Consider the following 23,145-nt stretch of genomic DNA (forward strand, 5'->3'; position numbering starts at 1 on the left):
GCATTATCCTATACAGTATACTGTTGGCAGTGATGTGTCTAAAATATGTAACATGTGTTTTTGAATTCTCCTGGACGGTGGCTGTCATGATGTGGTGCTATGTCAAAATTACCATTACACTTTAGTTCTAGATTCAGGTAGGTCGCCATGTTGGTCTGATGCAGTAGAAATATATATAAAGATTAAAAAAATTGTCAAGTAGCACCTTAGAGACCAACTAAGTTTGTTCTGGGTATAAGCTTTCGTGTGCATGCACACTTCTCTAGATACCTGAAGAAGTGTGCATGCACACGAAAGCTTATACCAAGAACATTACACTTTGAGTTCTTCACAGTGATGGTTGTTCCTTAATGCCTGAAATAATGTAAGGAGGATTAATCAGGGATGTACAAGCTTTAGTACATTAATGATAAACCCTGCAAAATACGAATGCATAGGCGTGTAAGTGTACACAAATTGGTTTGGGCTGCGATGATTACAGTCAAATTGACTCAACAAATGTCTTTAGCCTGAATCAATCAGGTGCTGATATCTATCTATCTATATATCAGATTTAAAAATTCAAGAACTGCTGTTAACAGGTACCATCTTGGGAGGTACATCATCTAAAAATTAGTGAGGTGTTTTCTTCAAAAGCATCTTTATTCATACACAGATGGCATGCAGATTTAAATCAATTAAAAACCCATGTGATTAATTGTACAATAGTGAAATCTCATGCAAGTGTGCTCAGTGGTCAAGTCTCACTGGGTTCAATGGGGCTTACACCCAGGTTTGCAGATTGAGGATTGCAGAATAGAATTTCCTAACTGTATGACAGCCCTAACATTCACAGTTCTCACAAGTTTCCATCTCCTTATTCCATGTATGCGTGCACTGAGCAACTGGGGGTGGGAGGAAGTTGCCCAAGGAAGAAGAGAGGTAGGTATATTCAAGTTTATGGCACTGGGAAGGGAGAAGAGAAAGAAGGAAACAATGTAATAGAAAGTGATCTTTAATATATAATTTATATATACACACACACAAAAAGAAAAAAAGTACCAAATAAGTGCCATATTGCCCACTCTGCTCATACACCTTGCCCAAGGAACACAACTGAGCCATTTTCGCAGTAGCCCTAGAGGGAGTGGGTTTTTTAAAGCTCCCTCTCTTCTCCTACATAGTCCATAGCTGCCAAGTTTTCCCTTTTCTCGCGAGGAAGCCTATTCAGCATAAGGGAAAATCCCTTAAAAAAAGGGATAACTTGGCAGCTATGACATAGTCTTCCCCATGGTGAGCATCAATAACTCATAGGCTATGCACAATGACAGTTGTTGTCCATTAAAAATAATCTTTTCTTTTTTAAAAAATTAAAGGAATACAAGAGCTTTTAAAACCATTAAGTAAACTTAAAAATCATAATCTTCAACTTCTTTCCCTCCTTCTTTAAAAGACTCATTTTTTCAATTAAAAATAGTTGTTTTCCGCTTTATCCATCCCCTTCAATGGAATAGAGATTTCACACAGCTACCTTGCTTCCCCATGGCTTAGATCAGGCATCCCCAAACTTTGGCCCTCCAGATGTTTTGGACTACAATTCCTATCTTCCCCAACCACTGGTCCTATTAGCTAGGGATCATGGGAGTTGTAGGCCAAAACATCTGGAGGGCCGCAGTTTGGGGATGCCTGGCTTAGATGTTCCCCAATTTAGGTGTCACTTGTGACAAAGAGTTGAGCAAAATAAACCTTGTTTCCAAGGAATCTGGTTTAGTCCTGGAATCCTATGTAACAAAAGGTGAAAAAGGGGGCTGTAACTTGCCAACATCATATTTGAGAGGGACAAGACCCAAACTATGGTAGTGGGTGGGACATATCCATACACATGCTTATCCATGTGTATGTTTATCCATACACACATATCCACAGCTGCAGATAAAAGACTCCTTGGAACAGGGTCAAGTGAAAATAGGCCGAAGGTGGTTCCTTCAAAGGGGGAATTGTACCCACTGCATAAAATGGGAAAATTAAAGAGGAAACAGGCAGAATGAAAGCAGGCTGCAAGCCTGCACTATCCAAGGTGCCCCCTTGCCCCTACAGGGGCTACAGAAGTAGATGGGGCATTTCAAAATGGCAGCCACAACCCCATTAATCTGGGAAACAGCAAGCGCTCTATAACTGTGCCATTAGCCAGTTGCCCCAGCTACTGACCACATGGACCTGCCCTTCTACACCAAACGGACACACTTTCAGCACACTTTCACCACTCAGCAATGAGCTCTCTTTCAAATCTTTTTTACACGTGGTTTCTGGAGTTCCTACGACCAGTTAGTACTTTGGTGCAAATAGATCCCCTTTTCCACCCACCGTGGCTAATAAAAATAAAAGGAGTCAAGGGTCTTCTCCTCCTCCACCTCAGGGCCATGTTCTCGCCAACTTAAATCCAGCAATTAACACAGAGCTCTCACTTTGCTGATTTTGTCATCTACTGTGTTTCCTCCCAATCAGGAGGGCCACAGCAAACGTTCACTAGGGCAGCCAGACGCCAAATTTGTGGAAGTCCACTTTGCTTAGGATAAGCACACCCACCTACCCTCAACCCTTCAAACATCTGGGAAAAGGAGCAGAAGTGGGATACATTATTATTTTTCTGGAGCTACATATATAATATGTATGAGAAAGACGGGAAAATACCCTCACACACCCCAAAATCAAGGTCAGCAGAACCAACTTGACCAAACCTAAAAGATGGATAAAACCGGGGGGGGGGAGTGGAGAAGAGACATGGCACTTAATAGCAAAAGATCCATGAGAGTGGGCTGCAAGGAAGGAGCTTGCTTTGTCTGCCAATTCCAGCTCCTGTTAAATAATTTCTACTTTTTTATTTTGGGGTCCCAAGTGAGTAGGGGAGAAGCTCCTGTCTGCAGTAAGGTGGGAGAGGAGGGCTGCACACAAAACAATCCGTCCCCTTTACTTCAGGCACCTATGGCAGGTTTGCATCTCCACAGGGCAGCAAAACCTCTTTCCCTGGCTATTAGAGGAGATGGAGTGGCAGGGGAGGCAGGGGAAAGAAGGCCTGTTTCCTTCCCTCTCTTTGGCATCAAAACCACAACCCCCAGACACTGTCCCATTTCCCCCCTCTCAAAGCACCCCAAGTGCTTGTCATCACTCCACTTCATTCCAACCAGACATAGCAATCACAGCAATTTGGCAAATGAGAACCGTACCCCAAATGACAATCTCTCAGAGAGAGAGAGAGAGAGAGAGAGAGAGAGAGAGAGAGAGAGAGAGAGAGAGAGAGAGAGAGAGAGAGAGAGAGATATTCCCAAACATCACAGTGATTTTGTGAGAGCTTGTTATGTGTGTGAAAGAAACACACACAGAGAGAAACAAAAAGACAGAGTGGGTGTTTGCTGAGAGATGTGATCAACAAAATGCACTGGGGGGAAGTCACCTCCCTCAAGAGAAAAGTGCCGTCGCTGCGCTTCTGGAAAGTCTCAGCAAAATGGCGCCATAAGAGAAATGGAGCCCCTCTCAAAAAATATCCGAGCAATGCTTCAGGGTATGTCAGCTTTCTAGATCCACAGATAGACATGTGTGGGGTCTTCTGACCCCTGCTGCCACCTCCCTTCACCAGGTCCTTTGGTTGATCCCAAGAGCGGCAGAAGGTTCACAACAACTTTACCCCACAATAGCACCCACACGGGCCCAAAAGGAGGCACTCCAAGTTAGGCTTTGCTCCAAATAAATAAAAAATAAGTCTTGTATGGGGTAAAGCGACCCCCTGACATCTCCAACACTATCAAGGATCCCATTTCAGAAGCTGTAGGGGTTTTTCCCTTTTTAAGAGGGTGTGTTCCAAAATCCAGAGCAAAGAAAGAAAGACAGAGAACCAATCAACCCCATGCTGCCTGACGGAGCCCAGCTTAATAGGTCCCTTTGTTAAGCAAAGGCTCTTTTCTTGCTAACTGGTGGGGCCTCCATTCAGGAAATAGGTGGTCATCTCGCCTTTGCCCTTGACCTTGATGACCCCACGACACTCCAGCTGATAACCTTTGGCTGCCAATACCTGATATAGGTCAGTTGTCACCTAGAGAAGGGGAACAACACAAAGTGTTAGGAGGAAAAGGGAACATGCAGTTCTGGGCAGGTGGAATTACGAGTTTCCAATTTTGTCCCTCTGCTCACAGAAAGCCTGTTGCTCCAGAAAAGGATTCTGTACATGGAAGTGGGAGGCAATTTCCACAAATTCTCCCTTTTATCCTGCAGTCATATCTCCCCGTCCCCCAGCACTGTTCCAAAGGGTCCCCAAATCCTCTGGAGCAAAATTTGGATGGTAAAAGGAGGCTACAGAGGGAAGTTGCAATCAGCAAAAATTGCCTTCTTGCCTTGCCTTGGTGAGAGGGGGAAAGCCAGACAGGTGGTGTGAATCCCACTGCTTTTGACAGCAAGCAGTTTGTGACTGAGGACAGCAAGGAGGCCAATGCAGCCCCCCCCCCCCCCGCCCAAGCCTTGCATAATTAGTGCACATTAAAGCAATGCAATGATCCAGCCAATTCACTGGAACTGGCACAGAGGTAATATAGAAACAAATCTTTTGCCACATCATCCAGGGTTTAAATCACCCAGAAAAACCATAGCAGCCCCTCTGAAATACCTGCCGTGGAATACAGTATCTCAGGTTGGGCTAATAAGTCATGTAGGATTGCCATACATCAAGAATTCCCTGGACATTGCTGGGATTCGGCCATTGGAAATGGCCTGAAAAGCTCAACAACTTTGCTAAGAAAAGCTCAACAACTTTTGTGTCCGGATGTTCACTTTTTGAAATATGGCAACCCTAAATCATGGGATTTGGGTTTTTTTTGAGCATTTGTCTCCATTTCAGTTATTTGGCTTACAAGAGACGTAGTCCCAAAGTACTGAGGTTCAGGGCTTTAGTAGACTTTCTGTGTCCCCGGGAAAGGACCATAAGAAAGGAAGGTGGCCTTGCTTTTGGTGTAGCCACTAGGTCTACAAGCAAGGGCTCAGCCAATTGACACTAATTCATCCTGTCTTCAGACTATTTCCCTTGGTGAATACAACCCCATGAATTCATTATCTCAAGATTCTGTGATGGCCACCCACTTGGAGGATGGATCTACCCGTGACTATTAGTGGCAACAAGTAAGTGGAACATCCTGAGGCAATATACACCCAGATGCCACAAGGGGGTGCTGCTGCTTTTAGGTGCTGCACATGAAATCTCTGGAAAGCATCTCATAGACCATGCTGCAAACTGGATGCTGGCCTAGGTGGGACTTTTGGCTTGGTCTGGCAAATGAGTTCTTACTCTCATATAGTAAACAGAACTATTCAGAAGTGGTCAGCAGAGGGAGCCTTACTGACACAATGCTCCCGTAATATTATTTAATAGAAATGTGGATATCCTACCCCTCCCACTCCCATGGTCTCTGAGGCAGCTCACAACAAAGCCTGAATTGCTCCTCTTCTCACTAAAGTCTTCTCTGGACAGGATTTCCAGCTTTCCCCACCATCCCCAATAGTGTCCCCCCCAAAAAAAAAATTGCCAGGAAAAACTGGCAGCAAGGAACAATTTCAAAGCGGTGGGTGGAAAGCTTTTCCTCCACCAGAAATAACTCCCAACAATTGGCAAAAATAAAAATAAAAAATGGTGATGGTGGCACAGGAATGAGTCAGCAACAATCCTCACTCCAATCCAGGTGTTCCAGCTGCTGGGTCTTAAAAATATCCCACCATCTCCTTGTTGGCTGAGTCACAGCTGCCCCCACCTTGAGAAAATGCTAGCTATCAACAGCAGGGCTATTAATAGAACTCCTTTTTATTCTTAAATGGATACCCAGAAATTCAGCAGCTGTTCAAAGTGCTGGCACCGTGTTATTAAGGTTCAAATGACCCGAGGAGCAGGATAGACGGGCCTGCCTCCTTCGAAACATTTGTCCCTTATCCTTAAGGAGAATCTTAAAAGATCAGGGGTCAGCAAACTTTTTCAGGAAGGGGCCGGTCTACTGTCCCTCAGACCTTGTGGGGGGCTGGACCCACCCTCTCCCGAAAGCACCTCCACTCCTGAAAGCATCCCCCCTCCCAAAAGGACTCCCCCGCCGCCGCCACTCACGCCGTAGCTGCCACAGCCGCCTTATCTTCAGCACTGCCGGCGTCGTCCTTTGTCTCAGCAGGGCGCAGAGCCCAAGCCGCTGGCCTGGGCGGCGGAGACAGCCTCCGCGCCGCAGCCGCTTCCTCCCCCTCAGCTGAGGCGGCCGAGCAGGAGGAAGAGGCTGAGTGGGAAGAGCCGAGTGGGAGGAAGTGGTTGTGGTGCAGAGGCTGCGCCAGCATCGCCGCCAACCCAGCATCGTCCCCAGCTTCTGATTGGCTGCAGGAGTTTCCTGCAGCCAATCAGAAGCTGCGTCGTGTCACGGAAGTCAATCTCCACGCGGCGAGGCCTCCATGCCGCGCCGGTTTAGCATAGGGACTGACCGAGCTGGCGGCAGGGTCCGCAGGTTTGCGGGTGGATTAACGAGCCCAGCGGGCCGCATCCAGCCCGCAGGCCTTAGTTTGCCGCCCCTTGTTCAAGATGGTCCTAGTCAGGGTGTCCTTACATTGGAAGCTCAGCAGGAGGCTCTCAGATCAGGTGGCTTCCCCCCTAGCGGAACTCTTTCTGAAGGAAGGCTTGTTTGGACAACTACTCCCTTCCAACTTTTAAGAAGATTTGGGTGTAAAAACAAACGAACCCCCAAACATCATCTCTTTTTAGTGGGGCTTTTGGATGCAGAAACGATGGGAGCTAGGCTGGTGGTGTGAATCTTGCTGTTCAATGTTGCTGTTTGTAAGATTTGCTGTTTTGTTGATTTTTAACAGTTTAACTTTGCATAGGATATTTTTTTTTTGTCAGAACTCCTGTGACTAAGCCGCTCGGCATAGATTATATTATTACAGACCTATTGAACCTCTCCTAAGGAAGTAGACTTCCAAGGTTACTGTATATTCTGGCGTATAAGATGGCTTCTGAACCCAGGAAAATCTTTTCAAAAGTTGGGGGGCCGTCTTATACGCCGGGTACAAGAATCTGCGGGCGCTGCATACCGTGGGGGGAGCTCAAAAACGGCCGTGGCCGCATCCCCACTCTCCTCTCTATGGCTTTTCCCTTTTCGCTGGCTCTCCCAGCCTCGATTCTCTGCCTCTCTCTCTCTCTCCTCTCTATGGCTTCTTTCCCCCTCTCAATAACTAAAAAAACCAAAATCCACCATTTCCCCTGCTGCAGACTTGAGTGCTGGAGAAGACTCCCCTCCCTAGCGAGTATATCCTAAACTCTATATTTTAACTTGAAAATTAGGGGGTCGTCTTATACGCCCAGTCGCCTTATACGCTGGAATATACGGTAAATCCTGGCAACCATGAGGCCTGGGATGGGGTGCCTTGTGTTCTTCGCATTACGGGGTCCCCGGCCAGCTTATCCCCCTAAGGCTGGTGGCAAGCATGCAGGTTGCACCCTCGACCTCTGCATGGGCCTGCCAGCAACCTTAACCATAGTCAAAACAGGTCATGCCATTGCTGCTCTCACCTGAATACGGTCAGGGACACCAGTGCTGTCCATACGGCTAGAGACATTCACCGTGTTGCCCCAAATGTCATACTGTGGCTTTCGGGCTCCAATCACCCCAGCCACTACTGGCCCAATATTTAGCCCTGTGGAAGAAATGGGAAGGGAAGAAGGGATGTGAAAAGGAAAACCAGTCAAAGCTGAGCAGCCAACCCACTTGCCTTAAGGACACCCAATCTCTCTCCCCAATGTGGAGCACCCACCCCGCCTCCACTGACCAATTTTCATTTGGAAGTTGTTGAATGAGTGTTCGTTGATATATTTCATCTGCTCCATGAGCCGCATCGCATAGTCTGCCAGCGCTGTAATATGGGAGCGCCCTTCGCGGTCATAGGTGCTGTCATTCAGCCCTGAGGCCGCCATGTAGGTACTGCCAATTGTCTTTATCTTCTCCAGCTGCCTGAATGGCTCATCACTGATAATCTACAGAAACAAGCAATGGAAGGTAATTTTTACTAATGCTGAGAGAGTCTCCTTTCATCAAAATTGCACATCTTTTTTAAAACACATGCAGCTCCCAAGCTAAAACAGTTCAATGCATCATCAGACATTTAGAACCTCTCCTAGACAATGACAGTTGTCTCTTTCCCAAGCTCTTTCTCAACCTCTGAGATGAAGACCTTTCATTGCCTACAGACAGCCACCCAATCTTAAACAACTCCTCACCCACAATAATACAACCACCAGACTTAACATGGACACTGGTACCAGAGCCTGCAATAAACCCAGATGCTAACTTTGCTGCCACATACACCCAGACAACACTATCACTGGCCCCAACAACATCCAACATACCATCTCAGGACTATTTATTTGCTCATCTTCTAATATTGTGTATGCTATCAAATGCCAACGGTGCCCTTCAGCCCTCTATATTGAACAAACAGGCCAAACCCTACGCCAAAGGATAAATGGACATAAATCTGACATCAGGAATCACAAGACAGAGAAACCAGTAGGAGACACTTCAATCTCCCAGGACATTCTATACAAGATCTCAAAGTAGCTGTCTTACTACAAAAGAATTTCAGAAATAGACTGGAAAGAGAAGTTGCTGAACTGCAACTTATCACCAAACTTAAAACCATGGAGAGACCTGGTCTGAATAAAGACATTGGATTCTTATCTCATTACACATGATAAAGCTATTTTTGGCCATCTCATCCCTTGCTTTTTCCTGTAAGACCAATTGCAGTCGTTAACAGTCCTCAACAGGTTTACCACTCCTATCAGCCATTCCCACCACCCTTCTGAGTAATACCCCTCCCCACCCTCTCACTATATATAAGGGTCTGGTGACTTCTGTTTCAGTGTATTTGAAGAAGTGTGCATGCACGCGAAAGCTCATACTAAGAACAAACTTAGTTGGTCTCTAAGGTGCTACTGGACAGTTTTATATATATCTACTGTTTGAAAACTTTCCACGGCCACTGCCGCACTTCTCCTGAACAGCAGAGATTTTGTCTTGGTTCTCAAAAGTCTCTCTTACTTCTGCTCTGTACTCGTGCAAATGCCTGGCACTAGGTGAGAGCCTCCCTCAGAAGAATGCCACACAGAGAGCACCAACCTCACCCTGGTACAGGGCCCCCTAGTGGGCACAGAGCCAGATCTGGATTAAGACCCCTAGAGGCCCTAAGCACAGAAAAGATTATGGTGACGTCCCCTGAGTAATTCACAATAAAAACAATACTAAACCATAAAACAGTAAGGAAGACTATATCAAATATTTATTCACGTGACACTTTCAAAACTGAAGTCAAAAACTATAAACATGTCCTCTTCCAGCATCATTTTTTTTGGGGGGGGAGGGGGAACCTACTCGTCTTTCAACCTCTCCCTTTTTCCAATCCAATGCAGACAAAAGACAAGCGGTTACCTCATCGAAGTCAGCAATTATCTCATTGAGCAGCCGCAGACATTCAACGCCTTCATTGTTGGCTTCCAGCTCCACGTAGAACTCTGAGAAGTTACTGATCGAGGCAAACATGACGGCGACACATTCACACGACTGGTGGTACAACTCGTCATTGAGGCGCTCGCGGGCCAGGAAGTGAGCGGCCACATCTTTGGGCAAGATGTTGTGCAACAGTCGACGATTGTAGGCCTGAAGTTCCTCCATCTCCTCTTTCTCACCTGTAGCCTGGGAGAGTCGCAAAGGGAGGAAATGAGGAGGATAACAATTATCCAAGCCATGTGATTTCATTAAGCCTTTTGAGCTTCCGCTGTTGAAGATACTGGCCCTCCAGATGTTCTTGGGATTCCAACTCCCAGCAGCCTTAGCAAACAAGGCTGGTGTCAGGGATGACAGGCGTTGGGAGTCCCAACATCTGGAGGGCCACAGTTTTGCCCAGCCTGCACCACACATACTAGACACAAATTCTGCAACCTGTAGTAGAAGTTCTGTATACAGTGGTACCTCTACTTACGAATAACTCTACTTATGAATGTTTCTACTTACAAATGGAGCTCCGTCCGCCATCTTGGATGCGGTTTAGATAGGATTTTTTCTACTTACGAATTTTTAGATAGGGTTGCTTCGACTTACGAATTTTTTCTCCCAATGCATTCCTATGGGATTCGACTTACAATTTTTTTCGACTTACAAATGTGCGTTCGGAACGCATTAAATTCGTAAGTAGAGGTACCACTGCATTCAGCAGGATTACACACATCTGCATAATTTATTCTTTCCTGCTAGTCACAGAGAGGGGAAAAGAGCAATGTTTGGGACTAAAACTCACCACCACTAACAAAAGATTTTGCTCAATTCACTCTTCAGCTTCAGGTTTCATCACTTGTTGCACTGTCAGCAGCCATAATCTTGAACCACAGAAGCTTACACCCCCAGTCAAGAGACGCCGTACCAGTCATTCTCCTTCCTACCATTTATTTATTTAACTTGTATATGCTTTATGTTTCAATGAATCTCAGAGACATTTTCATCATCATTCAACACAAAAATACAACAAAATACACAACAAAATTCAACATAATGTGTGTGTGTGTATGTGTGTGTGTACACGTGCATTTTTATATAATCACATTAATATTACATAAAAGGATCCTCACATGAAATAATACAATTCAGGAATTGAAGAACCATGTTGTTGTCGTTACACTTCCCTTGCACCCATCACATCACTCCATCCTCTCAATACTCACTTCAGTGAAACCCTCAACAACCCATAATCATGTATGAATCCAACAGGTGAAAGCCAACCCTCCCCCAATCATTTCATCTCTCTCTCTCACCTTTGGGGCAATACGGACACCTTCTCCCTATATCTCCCCTGAGGAGATCAAGCTCTTCCTCTCACTCTGGGGTAGAAGGGTAGAAGACACAGCCACCCATAAGCTTGACTCTCACACCCTCAGAGGGAGCATCCCAGTCAATCAAATAAAAATAAAGCAAATGTCCCTTAAAATAACTTTGAATTTATAAAAGCACCAAACTAAGTGGCGCTGTGGGTTAAACCACTGAGCCTAGAGCTTGCCGATCAGAAGGTCGGCGGTTCAAATCCCCGTGACGGAGCGAGCTCCCGTTGCTCGGTCTCAGCTCCTGCCAACCTAGCAGTTCGAAAGCACATCAATGTGCAAGTAGATAAATGGTACCCCTACAGTGGGAAGGTAAACGGCGTTTCCATGTGCTGCTCTGGTTCGCCAGAAGCGGCTTTGTCATGCTGGCCACATGACCTGGAAGCTGTACGCTGGCTCCCTCGGCCAATAACGTGAGGAGATGATGATGATGATGATAATAATAATAATAATTTATTATTTATACCCCGCCCATCTGGCTGGGTTTCCCCAGCCACTCTGGGCGGCTTCCAACAGAAAAATGAAATAAAGTAATCTCTTAAACTTTAAAAGCCTCCCTAAACAGGGCTGCCTTCAGATGTCTTCTAAAAATCTGGTAGCTGTTTTTCTCTTTGACATCTGATGGGAGGGCGTTCCACAGGGCGGGCGCCACCACCGAGAAGGCCCTCTGCCTGCTTCCTTGCAACTTTGCTTCTCGCAACGAGGGAACCGCCAGAAGGCCCTCGGTACTGGACCTCCGTACGATAGGGGTGGAGACGCTCCTTCAGGTATACTAGACCAAGGCCATTTAGGGCTTTAAAGGTTAGCACCAACACTTTGAACTGTGCTCGGAAACGTACTGGGAGCCAATGTAGATCTTTCAAGACCGGTGTTATGTGGTCTCGGCGGCCGCTCGCAGTCACCAGTCCAGCTGCCGCATTCTGGATTTGTTGTAGTTTCCGGGTCACCTTCAAAGGTAGCCCCACGTAGAGCGCATTGCAGTAGTCCAAGCAGGAGATAACTAGAGCATGCACCACTCTGGCGAGACAGTCTGCAGGCAGGTAGGGTCTCAGCCTGCGTACCAGATGGAGCTGATAGACAGCTGCCCTGGACACAGAATTGACCTGCGCCTCCATGGACAGCTGTGAGTCCAGAATGACTCACAAACTGTGGACCTGGTCCTTCAGGGGCACAGTTACCCCATTCAGGACCAGGGAGTCCTCCACACCTGCCCGCCTCCTGTCCCCCACAAACAGTACTTCTGTCTTGTCAGGATTCAACCTCGATCTGTTATCCATCCTCCAACCACCTCCAGGCACTCACACAGGACCTTCACCGCCTTCACTGGTTCTGATTTGAAAGAGAGGTAGAGCTGGATATCATCCGCATACTGATGAACACCCAGCCCAAACCCCCTGATGATCTCTCCCAGCGGCTGCATGTAGATATTAAAAAAGCATGGGGGAGAGGACAGAGCCCTGAGGCACCCCACAAGTGAGAGCCCAGGGGTCCGAAAACTCATCCCCCACCACCACATTCTGAACACTGCCCAGGAGGAAGGAGCGGAACCACTGTATGACAGTGCCCCCAGCTCCCAACCCCTCTAGACGGTCCAGAAGGATGTTATGGTTGATGGTGTGAAAAGCCGCTGAGAGATCCAGCAGAACTAGGAAACAGCTCTCACCTTTGTCCCTAGCCCGCCGGAGATCATCGACCAGTGCGACCAGGGCAGTTTCAGTCCCATGATGAGGCTTAGAATCATAGAATCCTAGAGTTGGAAGAGACCACAAGGGCCATCCAGTCCAACCCCCTGCCAAGCAGGAAACACCATCAAAGCATTCTTGACATATGGCTGTCAAGCTTCTACTTAAAGACCTCCAAAGAAGGAGACTCCACCACACTTCTTGGCAGCAAATTCCACTGTCGAACAGCTCTTACTGTCAGGAAGTTCTTCCTAATGTTTGGGTGGAATCTTCTTTCTTTGAATCCATTGTGTGAGGGACAGGGGATATCGCGAAGTCCCTCCCCTCCTGAGTTCAAGCCCGTCCCCGAGCAAAGGGGAAAGCAGGGAGAGTTCCGATTCCAGTGGGGAAGCAGGAAGTCGTGTCCGAGGCTCAGGCAAGGTAGAGGAGCCAGGGTCCCAGGTGGGACAGGAAGGGGCAAGCAAGGGGGGAAGACCCATCCCTCCAACTCCAGAATTACGCAGGAAGAGGAGGGGCAAGAGGATGGGTCTGCCAAAGCTTTTGTGTTGGAGAAAGACGCGCCAAAAGCCATTAGGAGGTTCTGAAACCGACTGACAACATCGCTCCGTGTAAATAGCAATGACTTGAGCACTGTAAATACGCAGCACCAATAAAAGAATAAAATGCAGAGCTGCGTAGCGTCGTTACTCTGAAGTAGTCCACTCCGGCCACTGTGACAGCAACCTCCTAATCATTTTTGGGCTACTTCGGAGTTGCCGGGATGAGCGTGTCCGAGGCGGAGAAGTGGCGGCAGATCGCTGAGCAAGCCCAGCTAGAACTGCAACAGCTGTCGCTGCAGGCGCAGGGAGAATTGAAGGCAGCTAAAGAGGAGACTAAGAAGGTCCAGGACGACCGGCTACAACTTGCGGAACAGGTGAGAGAGCTCCAGGAAAAAGAGCAGCATTTAAGGGCGGTGGCGGTAGACCTCCAAAACAAGCTGGATGCAGAGAAAAACAAGGCGGGAGGGGCTCCCCAAGTCCAAGTGCTGCCAGGAAGGAGAGCAGGGACCCTTGTAAGCAAGTTCAATGGAGACCCGAAGGAGTTTCAGGGCTTTGAGACTGAGATCGTGTATGCTCTTGAGCTGCACCAGAATGAGTTCCCCGATGATGAGCACAGAGTAGCGTTTATTGTGGAACATCTCACCGGAGCAGCCAGGGAGTGGCTAAGACCATTAATCGCAACCAAGAATCCTTGCATGAAAAATGTCCAACAATTTCTAGAAGGTTTGAGGACGATGTATTCGTCCGATAGTCATTTGGACCAGACTAAGGAGGAACTGCATAATTTACGCCAAGGAAATATGACAGTTCGCGCATATTGGGCGAAATTCACCATGCTGGTGCACAGACTGGGGTGGGTTTTGGATTCGCCTCCCATGCAAGCTGCGTTTTACTTGGGTTTGAGCGAGGAGGTGAAGGATGAACTCTCGAGAGGTCCAAAGCCCAGTACTATGGATCAGCTGAGCAAAGCAGCTCTGGCGGTGGGGGTGAGGCAGGAATCCCGGTGGAACGACAAGCAAGCGACGCGCGCAAAGCGGGCTTGGTTCCCACGGTCGCAGGAGAAGCCACTCCCTCAACAACCCTTTCAGGCCACGCCTGGAGCCAGCCAGGACCAGGAGCCCATGCAGATTGATAGCGCGCGCGCGCGGGCTTTTCAAACCCCAGCGGCGCCAAGACGCAAGGAGGGAAGGGGCGGGAATTGCTTTCTCTGCAACTCACCCCAGCATCTCGTCAGAGACTGCCCACATCGCAGGGAGTGGCAAGGAAAGGCGGGAACGGTGGTGCCCTCCCCCACTGACGCAGCACCACAGCAGGGAAACGGGAAAGCCTGGCTGCAGGAGACAAGGGGCAGCAGCCAGGCACAGTCAGCAGACAACAGCCCCAGCCCGCCCACCCGCACAGAGAGGTGCAGAGCCAGCCCACCCCTCCCAGAGCAGGAGTGGTTCTAGAAGTGACGCTAACGCTCCCAAATGGCTATCCCCTGACGGTCCTCGCCTTAATTGACAGTGGGGCGTCCGCCAACTTCTTCTCGAGAAGCTTTGCAGAAGAGCACCAAATCCAGCTTTTGCAGTTGGATTTTCCTCTGCACGTAGCAACCATTGACGGCAGGGAGCTGCTGGGAGGGGCCATCACACATCAAACCCCCCCCATGAGAATGACGGTGGGAAGGCACTCAGAGACACTGGCGTTCAACGTCACCACCATCTCAGACCCCCCCATCGTCTTGGGCATGAGCTGGCTGGCGCGCCACGACCCCTCCATCAGTTGGCACCAGAGGTGCATCACGTTTGGGTCAGACTTTTGTCTGGAACATTGCATGCAGCACCAACCAGGGGAGGGGCCTCCGATAGCCACGGTGGCCACCATGCATATCAAAGGGGGTGAGGCAATACCCAAGCAGTACTGGGACCTGCAGGAGGTCTTCAGCGAAGCGGAGTCCGACCACCTACCCCCGCACAGGCCTTTTGACTGCCAGATCAACCTGGTGCCAGGGGCGACGATACCCCCAGCCAAGCTGTACGCCATGTCAGACCAGGAGCTGGAGGATCTGCGCGCTTTCATCGACAAGAACCTCAAGCGGGGGTTCATAAGGGAAAGCAAGGCAGCAGGGGGCAGCCCGGTCTTCTGGGTGGACAAGAAAGACACGCAACAGCGCCGTCTTGTGGTGGACTTTAGACGGCTGAATTCGGTGACAGAGCCCGTGGCTTTCCCCATGCCCAGAGTGGATGATCTCCTGACAGCGGCACGCAGGGGCAAGATTTTCACCAAGCTGGACCTAAGGGGGGCGTACAACTTGATCAGGATCCGGGAAGGAGATGAATGGAAAACCACGATGTTCACGCCTCTGGGCTCTTTTGAATATCTGGTGATGCCCTTCGGTTTGCAAGGGGGCTCAGCATGCTTCCAGGCCTTCATGCACCACGTCCTGGGGTCCCTCCTCTTCAGGAAATGCTTGGTCTTCCTAGATGACATCCTTATATACTCCAATGACCCAGTGCAGCATGTGAAAGATGTCAGAGAGGTGTTGCAACGCCTGAAGGAGCACCACCTGTATGTGAAGCTGGAGAAGTGCAAGTTTCACACCAAAGAGGTGGACTTCCTGGGCTACAAGCTGTCAGACAAGGGGCTGGCGATGGACAAGGACAAGGTGCAGGCCATCCTGGAATGGCACAGCCCCAGGACGCGCAAAGATGCCCAACGCCTACTAGGCTTCGCTAACTTCTACAGGAAGTTCATCAAGAACTTCTCTCGCGTTACGGCTCCCATCACGGACTGCCTGAGAGGCAAGCAGAAGTTCAAGTGGACACCAGAGGCGCAAGCAGCGTTCGAAAGCCTCAAGAGAGTGTTCGCCTCAGACCAAAACCTGTTCCATGTGGTGCAGGACGCGCCCCTACGCATTGAGACAGATGCTTCTGAAAAAGCTGTGGGCGCAATTTTGTTGCAACTGGACGCCAACAGGGAGTGGAGACCCTGTGCCTTCTTCTCCAGGAAGCTGACACAGCCTGAACGCAACTACACAGTGTTTGATAGGGAACTTCTTGCGATCTACGCTGCGTTCCAGCACTGGCGACACTTCCTGGTGGGCGCGAAGCACCCCATCCAGGTGTGCACAGACCACAAGAACCTGGAGTTCTGGAGAACTGCCAGGGTGCTCAACCAGCGGCAGATACGGTGGGCAGAGTTCTTCTCGAACTTCAACTTCTCCATCCACTACATCCCGGGGGAGCAGAATATCAGGGCGGATGCCCTCTCCCGCAAGCCAGAGTACATGGAGGAGGAGGCGCCACCAGCCCCAAGGCACATTTTCCCCCCGTCGGCATGGTCCTGCGGAGCAGCTGTGGTGAGCGAGGCAGAACTCACAGCACTGACGGCAGCGGATGAATTTGCCAACCGCATCTTCAGAGAACTGAGAGGGGGGAGGGAGCAGGCAAAAGACTTTGCAGAACGCAGAGGGCTGCTTTTCTACAAGGGTGCGCTGTACCTACCCACCACCCAGCTTCGACGTACGGTCCTCAAGCAGATGCACGACAACCCTACAGCGGGGCATTTTGGAAGGGACAAAACCGCTCACCTAGTCATGAGACACTTCTGGTGGCCAGGGGTGCGGGAAGATGTTCGAGACTATGTAAGGGGCTGTACCACCTGCCAGCGGGCGAAGGTGGTCAGAGCAGCGCCACCAGGGTTGCTGGAGCCCTTAGCCACACCACACAGGCCGTGGGAAGTGGTGTCCATGGACTTCATCACAGATCTGCCTTCGTCCAGGGGTAAGACTGCAGTGTTGGTGGTGGTGGACCTTATGTCCAAAATGTGTCACTTTATACCGTGTGCCAGGGCAGTCTCGGCAGAAGAGACAGCCAAACTGTTTGTTGCTCACATTTTCAGACTGCATGGATTACCTTTAAGGGTTATTTCGGATCGTGGCCGCCAATTTGTTTCCAGGTTCTGGCGGCGGCTCATGAACCTCCTGCAGGTGGAGGTCAGCTTGTCGACGGCTAGACACCCGCAGACCAACGGACAAGCGGAGAGGGTCAACGCCATTCTGCAGCAGTACCTGAGATGCTACGTCAGCCAGCGGCAAACGGACTGGGTGGATCGCTTGCCACTAGCAGAATTTGCCTACAACAATGCAGTGCACGTCTCCACAGGGGTGTCGCCCTTTAAGGCCAATTACGGGCGCGACCTCAGATCTTTCCCAGAGAGGGAGAGGGAGGAGGAGGAGGAGGAGGGCCCACAGGCTGAGGATTGGGCAGAGGAACTGGAGACGGTGCACCAGCAGCTCAGAGAACACTTGGAGAGGGCCAAGGAAGCGTACAAAAAGGGGGCAGATCGCCACAGGCGACAAGGGGAGGTCATCAGGGTGGGGGACAAGGTGTGGTTGTCCTCGGAGGGCCTTCCCACCAGAGGGAGGTGCAAAAAGCTGGCACCCAAAAGGCTGGGCCCCTTCACGGTCACGCAACAGGTAAACCCGGTGGCATACAGGCTGGCACTGCCAGAGGACATGAGGGTGCATCCAGTGTTTCATAGATCGCTGCTGTCGCCGTACAGGGAAAGCAGCAGGCTCCGAGACAGCGAACAAACCCCCGAGGGAGGGGGGGAGAGGGAAGGCAGGGAGCAACTCAATGAGGCCACGGCCATCCTGGATTCAAGGTGGGGGGTGGGGGGACTGGAGTACCTCATGGCATGGGAGGATGCTCCACCGTCCCAGAATGAATGGGTCCCAGCCACTCAGATACAGGAGGAATTCTTGGTGGAAGAATTTCACGCCCTCTTTCCCCACAGACCCAAGCCCTGGCACATGGAAAGGGAGGGGGAGGAGGAGGAGGCACGGGAGAGCAGCTCACCATGGCGCTGGGAAGCGGAGTTTGAGGAACCAGAGGATGAGGTATGGGTGTCACCGAGATCCACCCAGTCAGAGGAAGGAGCAGATTGGCAGAACGTTTTTACCCCCACCAGCTCTGACGCCACGGACTTTTTGGGATTCCCGTCCGCCCAGGCGGAAGGGGGGGGCTCGCAGGACTGGGGGGAGGTATTCACACCAACGGGCTCGGAGAGCACTGAGTTCTTAGGCTTCCAGTCGTCACCGACACATGGGGGGGGCCTGGGGAGGGGTGAAGGAGAGCTTGGGAGGGGGGTGGATGTGAGGGACAGGGGATATCGCGAAGTCCCTCCCCTCCTGAGTTCAAGCCCGTCCCCGAGCAAAGGGGAAAGCAGGGAGAGTTCCGATTCCAGTGGGGAAGCAGGAAGTCGTGTCCGAGGCTCAGGCAAGGTAGAGGAGCCAGGGTCCCAGGTGGGACAGGAAGGGGCAAGCAAGGGGGGAAGACCCATCCCTCCAACTCCAGAATTACGCAGGAAGAGGAGGGGCAAGAGGATGGGTCTGCCAAAGCTTTTGTGTTGGAGAAAGACGCGCCAAAAGCCATTAGGAGGTTCTGAAACCGACTGACAACATCGCTCCGTGTAAATAGCAATGACTTGAGCACTGTAAATACGCAGCACCAATAAAAGAATAAAATGCAGAGCTGCGTAGCGTCGTTACTCTGAAGTAGTCCACTCCGGCCACTGTGACACATTGCTTCCTGTCCGCTTCTCTGGAGCAGCAGAAAACAACCTTTCACCCTCTTCTATATGACAGCCTTTTATATATTTGAACATGGCTATCATATCACCCCTTAACCTTCTCTTCTTCAGGCTAAACATACCCAGCTCCCTAAGCCGTTCCTCATAAGGCATTGTTTCCAGGCCTTTGACCATTTTGGTTGCCCTCCTCGGGACACATTCCAGCTTGTCAGTATCCTTCTTGAACTGTGGTGCCCAGAACTGGACACAGTACTCCAGGTGAGGTCTGACCAGAGCAGAATACAGTGGTACTATTACTTCCCTTGATCTAGATGCTATACTCCTATTGATGCAGCCCAGAATTGCATTGGCTTTTTTAGCTGCTGCATCACACTGCTGACTCATGTCAAGTTTGTGGTCTACCAAGACTCCTAGATCCTTTTCACATGTACTGCTCTCAAGCCACGTGTCTCCCAACCTGTATTTGTGCCTTTCTTTCTTTCTTTTTGCCCAAGTGTAGTACTTTACATTTCTCCTTGTTAAAATTCATCTTGTTTGCTTTGGCCCAGTTGTCTAATCTATTAAGGTCATTTTGAAGTGTGATTCTGTCCTCTGGCGTATTAGCCACCCCTCCTAATTTGGTGTCATCTGCAAACTTGCTCAGGATGCCCTCAAGCCCATCATCCAAGTCATTGATAAAGATGTTGAATAAGACTGGGACCAAGACAGAACCCCCGACTGGAAGGGATCCAAATGGTCTGCTTGAATCCCGACTGGAAGGGATCCAAATGGTCCGCTTCTTCCAGGCGTGCCTGGAGTTGTTCAGCAACCACTCGCTCAATCACCTTGCCCAAGAATGGAAGATTTGAGACTGGGTGATAGATGGCCATATTGGCCGCATCTAAATATGTTTTTTTAAGAAGCGGTTTAATAACTGCCTCTTTCAGTGGGTCTGGGAAGGCTCCCTCACAGAGAGAAGCATTCACCAACCCGCGAAGCCCATCGCCCAGCCCTTCCCGGCTAGCTTTTATAAGCCAGGATGGGCAAGGATCAAGGAGACAGGTGGTTGGTTTCACTCATACAAGCAGCCTGTCCACATCCTCGGAGGTAACAGATTGGAATTGATCCCACGCAACTGGACTAGACAGGACTCTAGCATTCTCCCGCCCCGGCCCTGCTCCCACGGTGGATCTGAGCAACTTTATCGGCAAAAAACTTTGCAAAATCGTTGCAGGAGATCATGCGGCCCGTACTGGGCCCCGATGGAGCAGGTGGTTCCACTAAACTGTGAACCACCTGAAAGAGTCTCCTGCTGCTGTTTTCTGCAGATGCAATAGAGGCAGTGAAGAAAGTCTTCTTCGCCGTCGCTACCGCCACTTGGTAGGCTCGACATTGAGCTCTAACCCGTGTCCGGTCAGCTTCAGAATGAGTTATCCGCCACCAGTGCTCTAGCCGTCTCAGCGATTGTTTCATTACCCTCAGATCCGTGGAGAACCAGGGGGCTGTCCAGGCTCCACGCAATCGGAGAGGGCGCTTCGGAGCCAAACAGTCAAGATGAGCGCCGCAACCCCAGAGTCGGTCATGACTGGACCTAATGGTCAGGGGTCCCTTTACCTTTACCGAAGTCCTTTAGCTCAGAGCCGATTAAAGAAGGCATGCCAAAGTGCTGAGTAAACAGCAAGAACTAACAGCATCCTTTGGAATTCACTGGCACCATGAGATCTCCAGACTCATCCACTACCTGTTGTTTCCAGAGAAAGTCCAGCCGGGCTGTAGACTCCACCTGCTGGGCATGCAGGTAGAGTGCCAAAGCAAAGAGCAGCAGGATGACAGGTGTCATGTACTGTAGGGCCACTTTCCCCTCTGCAGAACTAGGAGAAGAGAGAGTAAAGGCAAGCTGTTATCTTTCTGCGCTCCTGCGCCCAATACAGCCCTGACACAACCCCTTTGCTCTGCCCGCTCCCCCAGCCTAAGGAAGCCCCCTGCTCTTTAAAAACCAACCTCAGCCCATTCTCTCTCTCTCTGTCCCTTATGCTTGGAGTAGCTTCCTGCCATGACACCAAGGTGACAACCCAAATGCACTGGTTGTTATCTGGCTTGGGTGCTAACATGCAGAAGGTGGAATATAAACCGAAATAGGGGAAAATTCAACCACCGTTGTTACTCCATAAAGTCCATCGCTTCCACAAAGCATTTGGCATTTCCCTTTAGCTGTCATTCCAAGCTGAAATAAAAGCTGTTATTTGTGATTCCATCATCATCATCATCATTATTATTTGTGGTTCACAGTTATGTGTTGTTTTTATCTAGCTTTCCTTAGGAAGCTTTCGGTTGCAGCCAAGTTATTCCTACTCAGAGCAGACTTGACTACCTTGGGTCCATTAATTTCAACGGGTCTACTCCATGTATAAGTTAGATAAAACCTTTCATTGAATAATGCATTTTCATTCAAATCACTCAGAGATTGTTATATTAAGTGGTACACAAATTCCATATATAATTTGCTTAAATTTCATTTCATCTCAACGATTTATGTATATATACCACTTAACTGCATTTGCTTATATTTGTCCCTTGCTATAATTGCTTCACCATTGCTCGGTTCTTTCCCCTCCCCTCACATCTAAACTTGGACTGTAAGCTCCTTAGGGCAGGTACCTATATAGTGCTTCTGTCACATTGTTTGTTACTGATATAGCATCACAATATATAAACGAAACATGCTTGCAAATCATGATGCTTGAGGCTTGCAAATCCAAAAGACTTCAGAAAACCTGAATCTACCACTCTCCAAACCCTTAAAAACAGCCTTGGGACAGTTTTCTCCAAACTAGTACCCTCCAGATATTGTTGGACTGCAACTTCCATCAGCATGGCTTATAGTCAGGAAAGGTGGGAATTGTAGTCCAACAACATCTGGAGAGGTCACCGGTACCCCCTTGCTGTACACTTAACTTTTCCAAACACCTTCACCAAACCTCTAGGTAGCCTTTATAACCACCACCCTCCATTCCCCACAACCACATCAAAATTGGCTCCCTTTCTGGTTCCAACTCACCAATCTTGACTACTGTGGGTCTCATTGAAGGCTGGCCTGTTATGAGAAGGGGGAGAGAAGAATTTTTTATAGAGAGAGGCCCAAGTCGCCCAAAAGCAACACCCCAAGCCACCTCCCACAATGCAAGGCAAATGAGGCTGAGGGTTGGTTAGAAGTGGGGAAATGGTCTGGGAGACAATGAAGAATCTGGTAGTAGATGATGCACCTGAATTCTGCCCCAAGTATCTTGCAATGGGAAGAGACTGAGTAGCCTTCTCCTTAGCTTAACAGCCATGTCCAGATAGAATGGATCACAATTAGAGGTTTCTGAAGCTTCACAAAACACCCTGGGCTCAGCAGGGTATCCTTTTTCTCTGCTCCCCAAATCTAGTTGCTTACAAATCATGTTATCGCTCCATAAATAACCAATGTGAAAAATCTAGCCCTCCAGATGTTATCACCCCCAGCCAGCACAACTATGCTGACTCAGGCTGATGGAAATTGTAGTTCAAAACATATGCAAGGCACCAAGTTGGTTGAAGCTGCACTAGGTAGTCAAACTAACGTCTTGCTGTGTCCAAACCCAACCCTTTTCACAGATCAGTTCTCTAATTCCCTCCCCCTCAAAAAACCACCAATGTCTGTAAAACTGATTACTGTACTTTCTGCTGCTTAGACCACACAACAGCTCTCCCTAAACCTACACACCAAATTCCTATTGCTTTCCACATGCAACACAAACTCCTTGCCCTTACTACGAACGTTCTCTGTGGCTTAATCCTTTACCATCTCTATCGATCTGCCACTTGCTGACTTTAGATCTGCAAGCACTATCACCACAGAGTCAGACGTCTGTGGGGCTGCATCAGCCTGGTTTCTGAGAGGAGGGAGTCAGTATATAACACCCCTGCAACAGTTGCAGATTTGTGTACAGCTTGGAACCAGTTTGCTGGTTCCTCTCTACATGTATTATAAAAATGTATCACAGCCGTTTGCAACAATATAAAAACACAAAACCAGATACTACCGGTAAAATCATTAAAATTTAAAAACAAGTTAAAAGAAATTAGAAATGATAGGCTGACATGATTGCTTCGCTGTGTGGAACTGCCACTGCTCCGGGTGCTACATCATATTCAATCTGCACTTGTAAGAAACTGGTTGTTGTTTTTTAGAGTGGCAGCACCTGCCCTCTGCCTCTAGCAGGTGACCTTGCTGTTCTCCTTTTGACACTGCCTGCTAAATATATTTTTGTTCAGGCAACCCTATTTAGACATGTAGAAGTTGAGATGAAAACACATGTCTTTTTAGCCTATTGTTGATTTTCATTATCTTCTGAATATTTTCGCATCTGTTTGTAAAGGACTTTTGCTGATAATTATAATGGCTTATTTTTTGTAAACCACTTCAAAGTTTTACTACAAT

The 23,145-nt window shown here is 49.0% G+C and overlaps 1 protein-coding gene across 6 annotated transcripts in view; it reads right to left on the reverse strand.

Moving 5' to 3' along the window:
- Positions 1-978: 978 nt before the first annotated feature.
- The window catches only part of ADCY6 (adenylate cyclase 6), a 54,440-nt gene continuing 32,273 nt past the window's right edge, over positions 979-23,145 (reverse strand). For all 6 annotated transcript variants that reach the window (XM_060272144.1, XM_060272145.1, XM_060272148.1 and 3 more), the window contains 6 exons: positions 21,742-21,777; positions 20,425-20,554; positions 9,471-9,734; positions 7,813-8,017; positions 7,556-7,680; positions 979-4,066 (listed from right to left, as the gene is read on the reverse strand). In XM_060272144.1, the coding sequence (XP_060128127.1) occupies positions 3,941-4,066; positions 7,556-7,680; positions 7,813-8,017; positions 9,471-9,734; positions 20,425-20,554; positions 21,742-21,777 (886 nt within the window). In that variant the 3' untranslated portion in view covers positions 979-3,940. The remainder of the gene's footprint in view (positions 4,067-7,555; positions 7,681-7,812; positions 8,018-9,470; positions 9,735-20,424; positions 20,555-21,741; positions 21,778-23,145) is intronic.

The sequence above is a fragment of the Zootoca vivipara genome, chromosome 2, assembly GCF_963506605.1.
Source record: "Zootoca vivipara chromosome 2, rZooViv1.1, whole genome shotgun sequence".
In the NCBI taxonomy this organism is placed as follows: Eukaryota; Metazoa; Chordata; class Lepidosauria; order Squamata; family Lacertidae; genus Zootoca; species Zootoca vivipara.